The sequence below is a fragment of the Pelecanus crispus genome, chromosome 5 (assembly GCF_030463565.1).
Source record: "Pelecanus crispus isolate bPelCri1 chromosome 5, bPelCri1.pri, whole genome shotgun sequence".
NCBI lineage: Eukaryota > Metazoa > Chordata > Aves > Pelecaniformes > Pelecanidae > Pelecanus > Pelecanus crispus.
The window spans coordinates 66,680,604-66,695,720 of NC_134647.1; the positions used below are offsets into that span (position 1 = coordinate 66,680,604).

The 15,117-nt window shown below is 41.8% G+C and overlaps 1 protein-coding gene across 1 annotated transcript in view; it reads left to right on the forward strand.

Moving 5' to 3' along the window:
• GLIS1 (GLIS family zinc finger 1) overlaps window positions 1-15,117 on the forward strand; it is a 208,099-nt gene that overhangs the window by 167,892 nt on the left and 25,090 nt on the right. Inside the window, exons 6-8 of the mRNA XM_075711221.1 lie at window positions 1,417-1,527; window positions 5,326-5,458; window positions 14,209-14,359. Coding sequence (XP_075567336.1) covers window positions 1,417-1,527; window positions 5,326-5,458; window positions 14,209-14,359 — 395 coding nt within the window. The remainder of the gene's footprint in view (window positions 1-1,416; window positions 1,528-5,325; window positions 5,459-14,208; window positions 14,360-15,117) is intronic.

Consider the following 15,117-nt stretch of genomic DNA (forward strand, 5'->3'; position numbering starts at 1 on the left):
CTCCATCATTTATCTTCTCTGTTTCAGAGACTTACTGGTATATGCTAGTTTGATCGAATCTCTACTAAATCATCTGGAAGTAGACCCTTCTCCTAGGTAGAAGCAGAACAAAGGGAATGTATCTGTCCTTGTGGTAAAAAGGGGCATGTCATCACTCCTCCAGGAGCACAGCAACTTGTTTAAAGGACCTCACAGTCACTTCTCCCAAAAATTGTGTGGTTTTTTCCCCTTTTGTGCATCCTCTTTCTGAAACCAAGGGGATTAAAGAATGTGACACTGAGGTAATGACAAACCAGTTTTCTACCTTTGGGAAGACACTGAAAGGACTTACTAGTCCAAGTGAGAAGGCTACAGTAATGTTGACAAATGAGGCAAGAAAACAGAGAAAAGAGGAATGTTCCGCTCCACTTTAAAACTTTGTAAGCTTTGACATGCAGCACTGTTTTGCTATCGCTTAAGTCAGTGGTTACTTAATAACAACTGCCGGGGTCCCTTTGTTCAACTTGGTAATTGCACATTCATTTGGAGGTTGTACTGTAACACGGAGATAGTGTTTCATTTGTTGGGAGTAGGCATAAGTAAGAGAAGAACTTGGTGAGGCTTTCAGTGATTGGGACTCCAGAATCAGCAGTTAAATTGGAGCAGCCTTTCCCCAGCCCCCTACCCCGCCCCCCATGAGAAGAGTGTACTGGAACTGCCTGCCCAGACTCAGATGGTTTTCCCAGGAAAGAGTGCCCCATAGAAGTGGCAAGCTCTGCTGCATGCCAAAATCAGCTGGAAAGGTCTTCCTGACAAAATCAACAATAGTGGATTTTTCTTTCTGTATTGATTTGCTCAGATGTTAAGGTTTGATGCAGGTTGTTTGGTTAGGAGTTATAAAAAGAAAGATATTGCTCTTGTTATTCAAAACAGGAACAAGGTATGAAGGAAACCAAATGTATGCTATGCCACAAGTTTTGCTCTGCTGCATATGGAACAGTTGTAAAAACTATGTAAATCAGAACTGAAAACCAGAGCTTCTATATTTATAATTATACTGTGTGATCTCATGATCATTTTGTCTACTGTAAAGGCTAGGAAAAAAAGTAATGCTCTCAAAACCCCTCCAGTTACATCTCATGAGCATTTAATTCAGCCCAGTAATCAATACCCAACATGATAGAGTATAGATGTGTCAAATGCTCTCAGTGCTTGCATGGAGTGCATAATCAGAGCGATCAATGTGGTTCTTCTGTTTGCATCATGTCTGGCTTGTGTACATAGAGGAGACAGAGCAAATCTGGAAACAGCAACAGAGCAACAGCTCAGGCTTAACACTGTGCTGCTTCACAGAAACGGCCATCCTTCAGTGCTCTGTATGCTGATTGTAGAGATGCAGAGGAATATGAAATCTTTTCCCTTTCCTCACATTTACAGAAACCCTATGCCTGTCAGATTCCTGGCTGCTCCAAACGCTACACCGACCCTAGCTCTCTGCGCAAACATGTGAAAGCTCATTCAGCCAAAGAACAACAGGTGCATAAGAAGGTAAGACCCAAAAGTGACACATCTCCAGATCTCCTTGATATAGTTATTTTTAGTTTACCTTTAGTTTATACAATTTCAAATCAGAGTTCTTCTGCAATATTGCTAGAAGAAAACTTAAGTTGAGATCATTTACTTGTTGGTTTTTAACCATTATTGTTAACCAGTCCACTTCATAGTTTTGCACTTTCAAGGCTACCACCCTGTAATTTCAGTTTGCCCCATGCTTTCTCTCCAAGCATTTCTTTCCTGTTCATCTTTCATACACAAGTCCAAATTCTGCTGTCATTCACATAAAATGTCCATGCGTTGAGTCTCTGCAATCAGCTCGTAAATATATGTTGGCATATCATCTAGAACACAAATGAAACTAAGCCAGGATACTACAGAAATGTCAGGAAGGGAGCACTTGTAATAGATGAGAATGAAACCCCTCCACTTTTCCTACCACATCTGTACTTTAAATGCATTTATAAATCTTTCCAAACCCAGACTGCTAGTTATGTTTTCACGCTATTAGATTCAAGTAAGTATTTTGATTTCTGTGGACTAAATCCTGAACTCATTATTAAATGGGGATGCTTACGGGCACCAGCCCAGGATCAGAGACTTGTTTATTACACATTTGTACACACAGTTTGTAAAAAGATGATTGGGACCCCACAGAGCTGGTCTGTGACAGAACAGACCATAAGCATACTTCAGGCCCAGGAGTGGAAGGGAATGCAAGCCTTAGCAAGCAATTACAATTAGTTCAATAAGCAGCAATGACGTCTTCCCCCAGCTGCCTCGCCACTTCCAAGAACATCACGGATGAGACAGCAAGGCATGTTTAAAGGATGGAGGACAGAGCAGAAATGACAGCCTGGCAAGATAGAGCTAGGGAGCAGCTAGTTTGGAAAAATGTCAAAGGTAAGAACTAGAAGTACTGGAGAGCAAAGAGAGGAACATGTGGAGAGAAGAAACAATAGCAGAACCCAGGTGATCTTAATTGCAGAATTTGGGATGAGCCATGGAGGAGTGAGATGGATGTCAAAAAGGCCTAATTTTCCTGCTTGAATACAACTGTGATGAGTTCATAATTTGTCCCCTGTCTTCCACCCCTTCCCTCCTGCTACTTCTCAGCATGAATTACATCCCCTACAGTTTTCACTTGGCAAGATTCACCAATCTGAACTTTTGGTCCCCTTTCCTAGGACAGTTGTCTGTCCCCCAGTTCTTCCTGTAACCCCTCTCTGTGTCAGGTGCATGCCATCTGAGTAACAGTTTCTAGAACATCAGTGTCCGGAGTTGTGCACACTATTTCAAATAGCCAGTCACGAAACACTCATTACATGTGGAGCTTTGTGCCTGGGAGTAACACTATTCATACCTAGCACTCATCCAGATATCCACAGAATCAAGTTGTTGTCTCTGCAAATATCAGGTCCAGTCAGAAGTCTTATTCAGCCTGGCAGGACTGGAAAGGACCACCTAGTTTTCAAGCCCAATTTTGTATTATCAGGCCATGTGGTTTCACTACAGCTCTCTAGAAGGTTCCACAGGGAGTGCTGTACACGTCTCCCATACCATGGGCTGCAAAATTCCCAATGCTTCCCTGCAGCAACCTTTAGGTCTTAATGAGAGTAAGTCGGAAAGCCATTGCAGTAATTGGCCTCAGAAGGAGGTTGGCTGTGACACCAAAGTCTTTTGCAATAGTAAGATCTTTGTGACAGGAAGATTTTCTTATATGAAATTTGCAGCTGATTGTGGAAAGCAACCATACTCCCTATTCCAAAAGAGAGACCTCCCCCATCTTTCCTTCCTGTGGTCGCTGACATACTTCTTAGGGGAAGGAAGGAGGGAATTATTTCCTAATACCAAACATGGGTATCATTTGTTCAGCTCTGTGTACAGGGCTGAATGCATTAACATGTTAACATCCTTTACATCTGGACAAAGGAACAGTCCTCACTGTTATACCCTGTCACCTGCTGAGGCCTATTTCCAGTTCTACAGAGGAAGGTGGGGAAAAAACCTAAATCCAAAGTTTGCATTAAGGGCACAAAGTACTTCCTGCATCAGCAGTGGGAGGCCTTAAGCACAGTCAATATAGGACAAATGCAGTACACACAAACTGCAAACTCAAGTTGCTTGGATGTACCAAGACATCAACCATCCAGGGTTTCATATCTCTTAATCTCCTAGCTTGAGGAATTTTCCTGCATGCAAATACATACCCTCCCATAGACTTAACAAGTCTATTTTAAAATAATGTTAGTTCCTTGCCTCCCACACCTTATTTGGTAGACCAGTGTAAATCTGCACTCCTCCAGTGGTTTGAAGTAATTTTCAGATTTCCTGTCTTATTTATCCATGATAACTTTATGAATACTTGATCTTTTTTCCTTCAAATTAAAAGGCATCTGAAAAAGCAGCAGATTTAAAGTGCATTTTGATCAGACTCTCTTAAAAGGGACCAAAGCAAATCTGACTCCTAAAGAAATAATAACACACCCCCCCAAATACTTCACTTAAACATATTATAGGAAAAAAACCCTTTCGCAACTAAGTAAATCTCAGTGTTATTGAAACGGTGACAATCTACTTTGGAAAAAAGGGGGAAAGACTGTTTATACTCACTTGCTCATTTTTGGTTATAACTCAGCAAAGGCAGTTGTCTCTTGGTATCAGCTTCCCAGGAGTTCTGAGTGGAAATGAGTTAGCCAAGAAAGAAAAATTTAACAGGCTGCTCTGCCCACATGTCTTAGTTGAGATATGCTACCAAAATGTGCCATCTCTGATATAAAATAAAATGCCTGAGCTTAGACTTACATCAAAGGAATCCTGAATATTTAGTTCATAGCCTAGGAGATGACTGCAGTGGTAATATTTGGTTGTTCTGGAAGGCTTTACAAGAACAAAATAAGAGAAAGTTAGCTGTTAATTTAGTAGTAGTTTAAGTTAATTGGCTGCAGATGCACTTTGTTATCCGAATGTTAGATGTTTATCTTGAACCAACAAATGGCTGTATAGCAGAAGTCTAAATAGGTTCTAAATAGCCTGGACCTTTTATTTAGGATAACCAAACCCCGGGGAGATTGGTATGCAAAACTGTAAACGTAAAGACAATAACTATTTATTAATGGCTATAGAATATGATGGCTGTTTGCGTAATGTGAGCACTATATTATGACAAAAGCTTGGCAACATCAGCATGTTTGAAAGAGAATTAGAAATGCTTTTCTTTCTTAATTCTCCTCTCCTGCTGTTTTTAATATGATCGACATTGTGGTTTTCAAGAGTTTGCTTCAGACACTTTTGCCAGAGCTTTAATTTACATGGAGAAAAACTGACGTATCGGTGATACCTCTTACATATTACTGACAGCGTATTATTCCACCAGTTCTAATCTGATAAGTGCAAACACTTTTCTTTCCCTATCAAATGTCTTTCCAAGTGTCACAGCTACAAGGTGATGCAATCTTTTTGTCACAGAACACAAGAAACTACAGAAAGCCTGAAAACATGCAGTTAAATTACTCAGAAAGGTTTGAAGAAACACAGCGTACATTATTTTCCGAAGCAAACTGTTGTTGATTTAAGATTAACACACTTCACTGGTGCGCTTAAGAAAACCAAAATTATCTCTGATTAAAAATACCAAGTAATAGATACATCCTTAATTACACCAAGTTCCTAAGAATGACATTTTGCTCCTTCCTTCTATACATAATCTTTAAGCAGAGAGACATATGAATTTAATTAGAAGTCATTTGGTTTACTTTGAAATAAAATGTTTGTTTTATCCTCCTCTTGTAGCTAAATTCATGTACTGATATCGAACAAGATGTACTAAGTGAATGCTTAGCTATACAACAACTCCACACATCTTCACAACACATTTTGGATGGGAAATGTGGTAGATCTGTAGGTCATCATGATTTAATTACAGGTAAGAATACTTCTAATAAGTATGGTGCTAAATATGTCATATAATACAGGATTTAAAACAGAAAAGCTTATGGGTCTGATTTGCCACTATGGAAGATGAAAAAAAAACCCAAACCAACAAATAAAATGAAATCATTTTTGAGTTGTTTGCTAAGGCCTGACTTTATTTTTCAGAGTTAGTCAGCCAAATAGCTCCCATTAATTTCACATGAAGCGGGGAGCAGTCCTGCTAAAATCAGCCTCTATCCAGCCTCCATCCTCTTTTAAAAAGTTTGCCTTGGCTTCAGCAGAATGCAGGGGCATGAGCTTTGCTAAAGCCAAACGAGTGCTCTAGCAAATACAAAGGCATGCAGCAATAAGGTTTTCCAGCTCTTCGGGAGGTGCAGAAAAGTTGATGAGGCTGTGTATTATCATGCACTGTGTGATTATAACAAATAATATGATGATGTATGAATGGAGCAAAAGCTTGAATTTGAAATATCAAACATGTTGGTTTAATTATCTTTTCTAGTATTTATTCTTTCTTTCATTCCTTCTTGTCTGTCTTTTCTTTCTTTTTGCGGTTTGAACAAGAGCTGGCCCCTGTCAGGGACCTTAGACTGTTCTATACGTTTTATAGGAAAAGAAAAAGAATCTTCCATTCCCTTCTGCTGAAAATAAGATCTAGATTCACAACTTCTGAACCTCAGCAGAGGATCCTGAATCAGGGATGTAGCAATCTCAGGTACTTTGTTTAGCCAGCAGAGAGAAAGAGGAACTCTCAAAGGCCATCAGTTTAATTGTAACCTGCCTCACCCTGTGAAGCCACCCATATCCCTCCACTGATTCTAGAGATTAGAGTGGGGAACCTTTAACTTAGCTGTTTTCACTCTCAAATCTCTTTCTGTCCATGTAACTATTTAGCCCTTTTTCTAATTTTCATATTAATTTTATTCTTGACTTCAGAAACATCATGTATCAACGAATTGCAAAGCCCACGCTTTTTTGAAAAAATACTTCCCTTGATTTTTGCATGTGCAATTTTCAGGTGATGTTCAATGAGAAGAATATGCACATAGACTCTTACTTGGTCTGCTTTGGTGGAACCTGCTTTTGGAGAACCATTCATGTTACCGCCTTTGAAACTTCCATAACTCTGTAATATCCATTTTGGGATGGGATAACCAATACTATGCACAGAATTCCAGATTACATCATTCACTTGATTTATAAGCCGTCATTGTCACGTTTTCTTGTGTCATTCTCTGTCATGGTGCAGATGCATCCCAATATCTTATTCATTTTTTAATGGCAGCTGCATATTAGAAATGGGATGGATATATGGCAACATTTTACATCTAGTACTTTGTACGGTCTGGAGAGAATCTCCAGAAAAAAGATGTAACAAATATTCATCACTTTTTCATTCTATAATTGTTTAAATAATAATGCATACTAACCCAGTTTTGGACAGACTAGTCCTAATTTTGGGGCAGGAATGTGGAGTCCAGTATACCGCATGCTATGCAGTTTGAAGCACAGAATCGTAGAATAGTTTGGGTTGGAAGGGACCTTTAAAGGTCATCTAGTCCAACCCTTCTGCATTGAGCAGGGACATCTTCAACTAGATCAGGTTGCTCAAAGCCCTGTCCAGCCTGAGCTTGAATGTTTCCGGGGATGGAGCATCTACAACCTCTCTGGGCAAGCTGTTCCAGTGTTTCACCACCCTCATTGTAAAAAATTTCTTTCTTATATCTAGTCTGAATCTACCCTCTTTTAGTTTAAAACCATTACCCCTTGTCCCATTGCAACAGGCCCTATTAAAAAGTCTGTCCCTGTCTTTCTTGTAAGCCCCCTTTAAGTATTGAAAGGCTGCAATAAGGTCTCCCTGGAGCCTTCTCTTCTGCAGGCTGAACAACGCCAGCACTCTCCTCATAGGAGGAAGTCTTTGGATTGCAGAGCAGAGCTGAGCCAAGGTGAGACACAAAAAGACAGGGATGCCGTTTTTGAAGATTCTACTTTCAAACCTGGTCAATATTAGAAAATGTTCAGTGCTATTAAAATCCAAAATTATTCATAGAATGAATCATAGAATCATCATAGAATCGTAGAATGCTTTGGGTTGGAAGGGACCTTTAGAGGTCCTCTAGCCCAACCCCCCTGCCGTGAGCAAGGACAGCTTTAACTAGATCAGGTTGCTCAGAGCCCCATCCAACCTGACCTTGAATGTTTCCAGGGATGGGGCTTCCACTACCTCTCTGGGCAACCTGTTCCAGTGCTTCACCACCCTCATTGTAAAAAATTTCTTTCTTATGTCTAGTCTAAAATGATTTAGCTTAGAGCTAAATTAATCTATCCTAATTTAAGATGCACTTTATCCTCTTTCAGTTCCACTGTGGAGGACAGCTTGACTTAGTATTATTAAAATATGTTTTAAACTGATTTAGTAACTGAGTATGAGCTTTCCAGACAAACCCTAGCTTGCTTCTGTTGAGGTGTAGAGAAATCCAATGGCAAACTGGGGTTAGAAAACAAAAATGCCTGGTGCTAGTTCCCCTGCACCAAGGGAAAAGCTGATGCAGTTTATTAATATATTTTTCTTTGCAACAGCAAAGTAATAGATGACTAAAAATTACTTAGGCAAGAATCTCCTGCTTTTTTTCTTACTCCAGATCTTAAAAATAAAAACAAAAAATGCATCCTGCTTGACATCTATTTTCCTTTCTAGTTCAAGTTGTACTAAAATGTTGGAATGTTGGGTGAACAGAATGGAGTAGAAAGGGAAATAACCCATCATTCTAACATTGTTCCCCTGGGAGTCTGCACTCACAGTTTATATGTGGCTCCTCGAAAAGTGGCAGAAAGCTGGAGGGACTTGGGAGGATTGCTTCCATTCTCTGCCTTTGTCGTCTGCACTCTTAAGATCTGTGAGGGCAGCAGCACGTGGCCTCTGCTCTCCACTCTTGACAGTCTGGTGTAGCTGAAGCATGGCTTGGCCTCTCGCTTCCAGGCAGGACAGGAAAGACTAGTGACATTTCCCTCAGAACAGGCTGCACTTAAGGACCTCAGAAATAGCCTCAGATTTCAAGTGACAATGATAAAACAGGAAGAAAGTTATTAGCTTACAGATAAACTATCCATCCCTAACCTCTCAGTGTGATTTCTGAGAACCTCTTGTGAAATTAAGGATTTTATCTATCAGTAATACTGGCTTTCTCTGATATGATTTCTGTGCTGATTACATCAATCTGTCACCAGGATGTTGTAAAAAACCTAGCAAATCTTCCCTGATACTTCCAGTGGGTCACTCCATGTAAGACCCTATCACGTGCACAGTATGAAAAAGTGCCAGGGAAAATAAATCAAGATTTGAAAGACTGTTTTACAGTGAAACAGAACTTGCTTCATACTATGTGTAGTACAATTCCATAGGCAAAACTGTTCCTCTGTCACTGTTTAGGGCATATAAGCTAAAGTGCCGATCCTTACAGATTAAAGCATAAGGACATTCCTGCTGCCACCTGTAGTCTGCAAGGATTGCACGTGTGCTCTTTCACATATGCAGAGGTAACATTTCTGGAGAAATCAGCTATAATACTCTACATAGGATATATATGGATAAATACAGTATATGATGTCGATGAAAATATGAAAATGTTCATGGTTTGGGTTTTTGTTTTGAGTTTGGGAGGTTTTTTTCTTTTCTTTTTTTTTTTTTTTCAAAGAAACCACATTATTAATGTGCAGAGCTCTGGGCTTTAGGGATCACTTGGATTCCTGGAGAGTTTCAGTTTTGTCTTTCTCCAAGTTAAAGCACATTTTAAATATGTCAGGGATGAAAGCCAATCACAGAAAAACCGAAATATTTAAAAAGCTCCCATCCCTTGTGTCTGACTTCAAAGCAGGTTTGTGTTTAGGACTGGGTAAGACAGTGAGCAAAAGAATGTTTTGCAGTCAGAGGAACCCATTGTTTGCTTAGATCTTCCTCCTTTTTCCCTCCTTGTAACTAAGATGCTTCATGGCTGCACACATTCAACCCTGGCTGTGCCCAAGAGCTCATATCACTCTCCCTACAAAGGAAGTGTCTCCATTTAGGTAATTCCACTCAGGCATTTTCTCTGAGCATGTTTTATTATTGTTTTTCTGGTCTCAGCATAAAGCTGGGGGGAAAAAAGCTGCTACTCACAGATGCTCAGAGTACTGTTTTGGCAACAGATGTTAAGGTTAAAGGCCGACCCATTTAAAATACTGATTGATGACATATATTTACAAGCTAAGATGGTCAATGCGTGAAGAGGCCTAAGGTACACAGTCCTGAAGTGGGTTGCACTTGCAGGATTAGTCATTCCTAACAGCTCCAAAGGCTTCTGTGTGACTTCGGGTACTCAGAATATTACAGCTCACTGCTGAAAAAAAGGGAAGAAAAACTGTAAAAGTGAAATTTTAGAAGTATTGAAAAATCATACTGAGCCTGGAATAGCAACTGCTCTTCTGCCCTTGACTTCTGCTGTTGTAGAGGCACCTAGTTTCCTAGGCAAAGGGATCCACGTAGCAAAGATAGCATTCCTCTCCCCTCAAACAGCTCATCCGTTCTGTTAGGGCTTGGCCGTGGGAAGGACCTTATACACCCTCATATCAGCAGATACCTCCTGCTTCCCTGAACAAGGCAGTTCACTCTCTCTCTCTCCTGATAAACTGCCACTGCCAATGTTTCCTTTTAAAAGCACCATCTTTGGGCTTAACACCCATATGAACACACCATTAGGTAGTCATGGAATCAGAGTGACAGCAGCTTCAAACTTTGAGTGTCTGAAGTCTGGAATAAAAATATGTATATCAAAGCTTTTTACAGTCAAAATGAATTCCAGTAGCAGCATAAATGGCTGATAGCTGATAGCTGATAGCATTCATAGTGCCTACTGTAGTACACCCTGCACAGTGTCCATGACCAGAGAAAGGTCTGTCCCTCTGAAGGAAGTAGAGTTAATGTTCTGTTGGAGTGCCCTTGTCTTGCACTGTGTAAGATAAATAACTTTTAACTTCAAATAAATACCAATTTGGTTCTCAGTGACTCAACAGAAATTACTAATGTCTCACTGCAGATTCACATGGAATCTCGTAGTAAATCCCATCTTCCATTGTGTGCCACATGGCCCTCGAACTACTCTTTAATTACAGGCAGACACCCCATGCAAACGAAGCAAGTGAACAATAGGGTCTGTTCTTTGGCTACATTGGTTCCTGTTTCAGCTTTCTCACTATCCAGAAGCGTCAGGGGTGGATGCAGCCCTCATCCAAATGGCAGGCTGTGCAGTCTCAGAGCCTCACCACCAGGCCCAGGAGCACACATTGCTGTGTCTGATGCCAGAGCAGCCTTGCAGCTCCCCTCATTGCTCCCACTAGCCCTGTGTCTGAGGGATACATGCTGTACAAACCAAGACTCTGGGTTTAGTCTCATTTCCTTAGGAAGCAAGGCTTACGTAATCATTTTGCTCGCTTCTCTGTCCACATGTGTGTCAGTCCCCTTCCCCACAGTATTTTTTTAAATCCATTAGCCAAGCTCAACCACATTTGACAAACGCCTCAGAGATAATTGCGTTCTGACAAGTTTCATGAATACTGGCAGCTGGATACCAGAAAGTGGCACCCAAAATTAGTGTTGCCACTGCCGGAGAGGCAGGCAGGGCTCAGCTGTGACACATGCTGCTTGGCAGCAGGCAGCACACGTGTAGCGCCACATCTGTCAAAGTGTCACTGAGGATATGGGGACAGCTGGGTTTACCCTGACATGCTTCAGCCCATGTTGCGGTGGGCTGCTGATCTAGCAATGCCGTGGAGAGGGGGTGTCAGTGCGAGGGGAGCCAGCGGCTTCTGGGGTGAGGCAGCACAAGCTGCGGTGTGGAAGGGAGGTCAGGGAGACAAGAGATGCCACATGTCAAACCGAGCATGAGCGAGGGTGGTGTGGTAAATAAAGATGTTGGAAAAGGAAAACTCACTGACGAACAAACCCTGCAAGCCTCAGCACACACATGCCACAAGCAGGGACCTTTTCCAGAGGTGTGATCAGCCAGTCAAAAGATGGATAAACTCAGGGTAGATGGAAGAAGCCCTACTTTATCTAGGAGAGGAGGTTCACAGCTAGACAACTCTTCAAGCCCAAGAGTGGGCAATGGGTGTCCACCCTGGTAGTTCCAGAGATGGGTAAACTCCTCTGCATAGTAGTTGGATATGACAGAAACTCAGGGTGACAGGGATTCTGGTTGCATGTGGTTTTCTAATGGGGTGGGTTTGAGTGCATGGGATCGTGCAGGACTTGGCTCCTGGACATACGGATGTGTTGGGTGTTTTTTTTAACATTTTCTTGCTTCTCTAGAGGGGTATGCTGGTTGTAGGTACTCTGCTACTCTGCCTTTCTCATCCACCTCAAGCAAAGAGTTGAACTATCCTCAGTAGCTGAGACAGTAAGGAAGGGGCCAGGAGAGACCTCTTAAACATTCATGAACTGTTCAGGGGCGGGATTCTAAGATAAAAGGTTTGAGTGTGTTTACTGGCCCACCACACTGCTAAAACTACCTTTTGAGGGTTTTTGAGCTTTTTGGCTGAGTTATTGACGGGAGCCAGTAATAGTCTGCCAGCCTTAGAGAGCATAAACATCTCTTTTTAGGTTCATCAGTTTCCACCAGGCTGTGCTGCCAATATACCTGAACTGCGTGTTGTAGGAAATACAGCTGAAGTGTGAAATGACACTGTACAATCAAGGTCAAATTGGTATTTGGCTCATCTTCCAAGCCTGGTAATGAGTGTATGAATAGTAAGGATTTGGGGGAAGTGGAAACTATTGCATTATAAAATGGACTGAAGCCACCAGTAGAAAAATGACATTTTCACAATGTAGCATCCTAGCTTCTGACTTACTGTTATCAGAAAAGGCTTTGACAAATAAATCCTAGCATCACCTGGGAACATCTGACTTCTTAAAGCCCCTTCTGTCTGGCTTTCAGTCCAGAAAGCAAGTTGGTTTCACTGGCTGGTTGACAAACGTTCTGTCTAGCGGGAGACAGAGATGATGTGGTTCATTTTTGTTGCTTTAGATCTGTCAACAGCTGAGGACTCATTGTTCATGAGAAGTTTTTGACTCATCTGAAGTCCCTGACAAAGGTGGCTGGAATCTTGCCTTAAGTGGTTCTGCTCTTCAGTTGCACAGAAACAGATGCTGACATTCAGCCATGTCTTATCCGCCCAGAGGGCTGTCACACATTCCCTATGGCTCCAGATTTTCATGATGCTTTCTGCTTGTTCCATGTCACTGCGAGGGCTTGGGAGGAGTGCCATCCAGAACCCTGTCACTGACAATGGGACATGTCCAAGCATAGCTGACACACAGCTCTGTCTTATTGAATGTGTAGCTCTCCACACAGTGAGTGGGAGAGGAAAGGTGAATGCTACAGGAGGAGAGAAGGCAACGAAACTAGGCCTCAGAGGGCGTGTGGGGTCCTCTGTACTGTATAGCTGGACACTGTGGGTCCTGGCAAACTTCATTTGCTCCCCACAGCCTTCAGAATACAATGTGAGTGGCTGCTCTAGTCCTCCTCTGCCTGCAGATTCCCTGGGAAGCATGCCCTGGTGTGCCAAAACTCTGGGACATGTGTTGTAGGCAAACTTTAAGAAGAGAAGAAGGACAGAGAAACTGAGAAAAGAAGGACTAGACTTTTCCAAGAATTGCACTTAGTAGGAGCCAGTCCTTTTTTCCCCCTGCCATAGGGTGGCATTTGCAAAGTGTTTGTAACGCCAGGCAGCAAGCACTTCTGCGACCTCCCCTCAGTGCAGCCTTCACGCCAAAAGTCGGTGCCAAGGCCCTGACCCCCAGATAGCCTAGATTGTCTTACTGTATGGTTTACTCTTTAGAAGGGAGACTATAAGAAAAAATCTTAATCCTAGCATCTTAATCCAAGAGTCCTGGACAAAGCTTCTTCAACAAAGTATGTGCTTGAGGGCATGACAGACACTTGGCTATTGGTGCCTGACTGCCATGGTAGAGGATAGTAGCCAGAGTCCAAAAAAAAATGGAGCAACACTCCTTCAGTACCTCTGTGTACTAGTAAACCTTTTGTTTTCATGGTCTCATTAAAAATTTCTCCTCACTCCTCTTCACAATTTATTGGGGTTTCATTTGTATCAATATGTGATATTTTAAATGGTCTAGGATGTTCAGCAGCATACTGATTGAAAGTCAAATTTACAAGTTTTAAATGAACAATGAAGACGACCCAAATCCTGGTCCCCCTTACACAAACACGGTGCTCGGAGTTCAGTGTCTAATGTGATGTTGGTAAGATATCATGTACCACTCTGCTGTCAGTATGAGCTCCATCATTCTGCAAACGACGTGCACTGTGAGTTCTCACTCAGAAATACGGTGAAGGCAGGGTGAGAGTCCTGCCAAATCCTGCCAGCTGCTGGGAGTGCTTGCAGGTCTGCAGTCACAGAAAGGAAGAAATGGACCACCTGAGAGGGTTGGAGGGGAGACACACACGTCAAAATACCTTGATACAGCCTTGAGTGCTGTTCAAGCACAGCAGTATTCACTAATATACTGGGTCTCTGAATAGGTGACTCCCCTGGCAGTATGACTCCCCCAACAGAAGTGAGCTGTTGTGTGTTTGTGTCCCAGGGTCAGGTGCGGGATAGGGAAGGAGTTGGGGACTCTCAGGGACTTATTTGGAAGCTTCTTTCCTTGCTGATTTTATTTTGCAAAATGATGTGTGTTCACAGGCATGTACAGTGGTTCCGGCGCTAACCATAACGGTCCCTCACCAGGTATATTGCCGCCTCCTCATGACATCCCTTCAAGACACCATCCACTTGACTCTACCCTTTCCAGTCCACATCACCATCAGTCGCCGTTGGAGAGTGCCAGGGAAGGGTATGTGTATGAAACATGCTTGGCCTCTGTCTGGCATGATAATGAATGATTAGTGTTTATTTTACTTTGCATTGATGCTGTTCGAAAACCACTGGCTCAAACTAAGCAATTTTGTTTGTTTTAGAATAATAGAATAATTTAGTTTTGAAGGGACCTCAGAAGGTCATGCCATCCATGCCCTGTGCAAAGCAGAGCAAACTTTGACATTACTATCAGGTTGCTCAGGGTCTTGTCCTTGTTTTCAACAAAACACACTGAGATTTTTTTTTCATAGAGTGCAATTGCATTTAGTTTTAATTTTTTTTTTTTAATTCTTCCTTGATGACTTCTTGTAGGTTTGGAAAAGTGCAGAGAACTTTTCTCAGCTAAAATGAGAAATCTCTCAAAGGGTAAAAACCCAAACTATGACTCACTCGGGAATAAGGCAGTGTTTGCCTTAGTAAGAGTTATTTTGTGTCAGAGCAGCAGGCTTTCTCACTTCCTTGCTCTCTGATAAGATTTTCTGTAATACATGTCTCAGCAGCAGGCATTAACGAGTAAGCTCCTAATCAGGGAAGGGTATATTATCACATTGATTATATAGATTGCATTGCTACAGTATGGATCACATTACATTGCTACAGTATCTGATATTTCTAAAGCACCATTTGCTCAAGGATCTCATAACATCTTCTCAACAGTAAAGAATCTCTGTAAGCCACAAAATTCTGCTCTAATCTTTTTGCTCAGATTCTTTTTGTGCCTAGCCTCACGCAAAT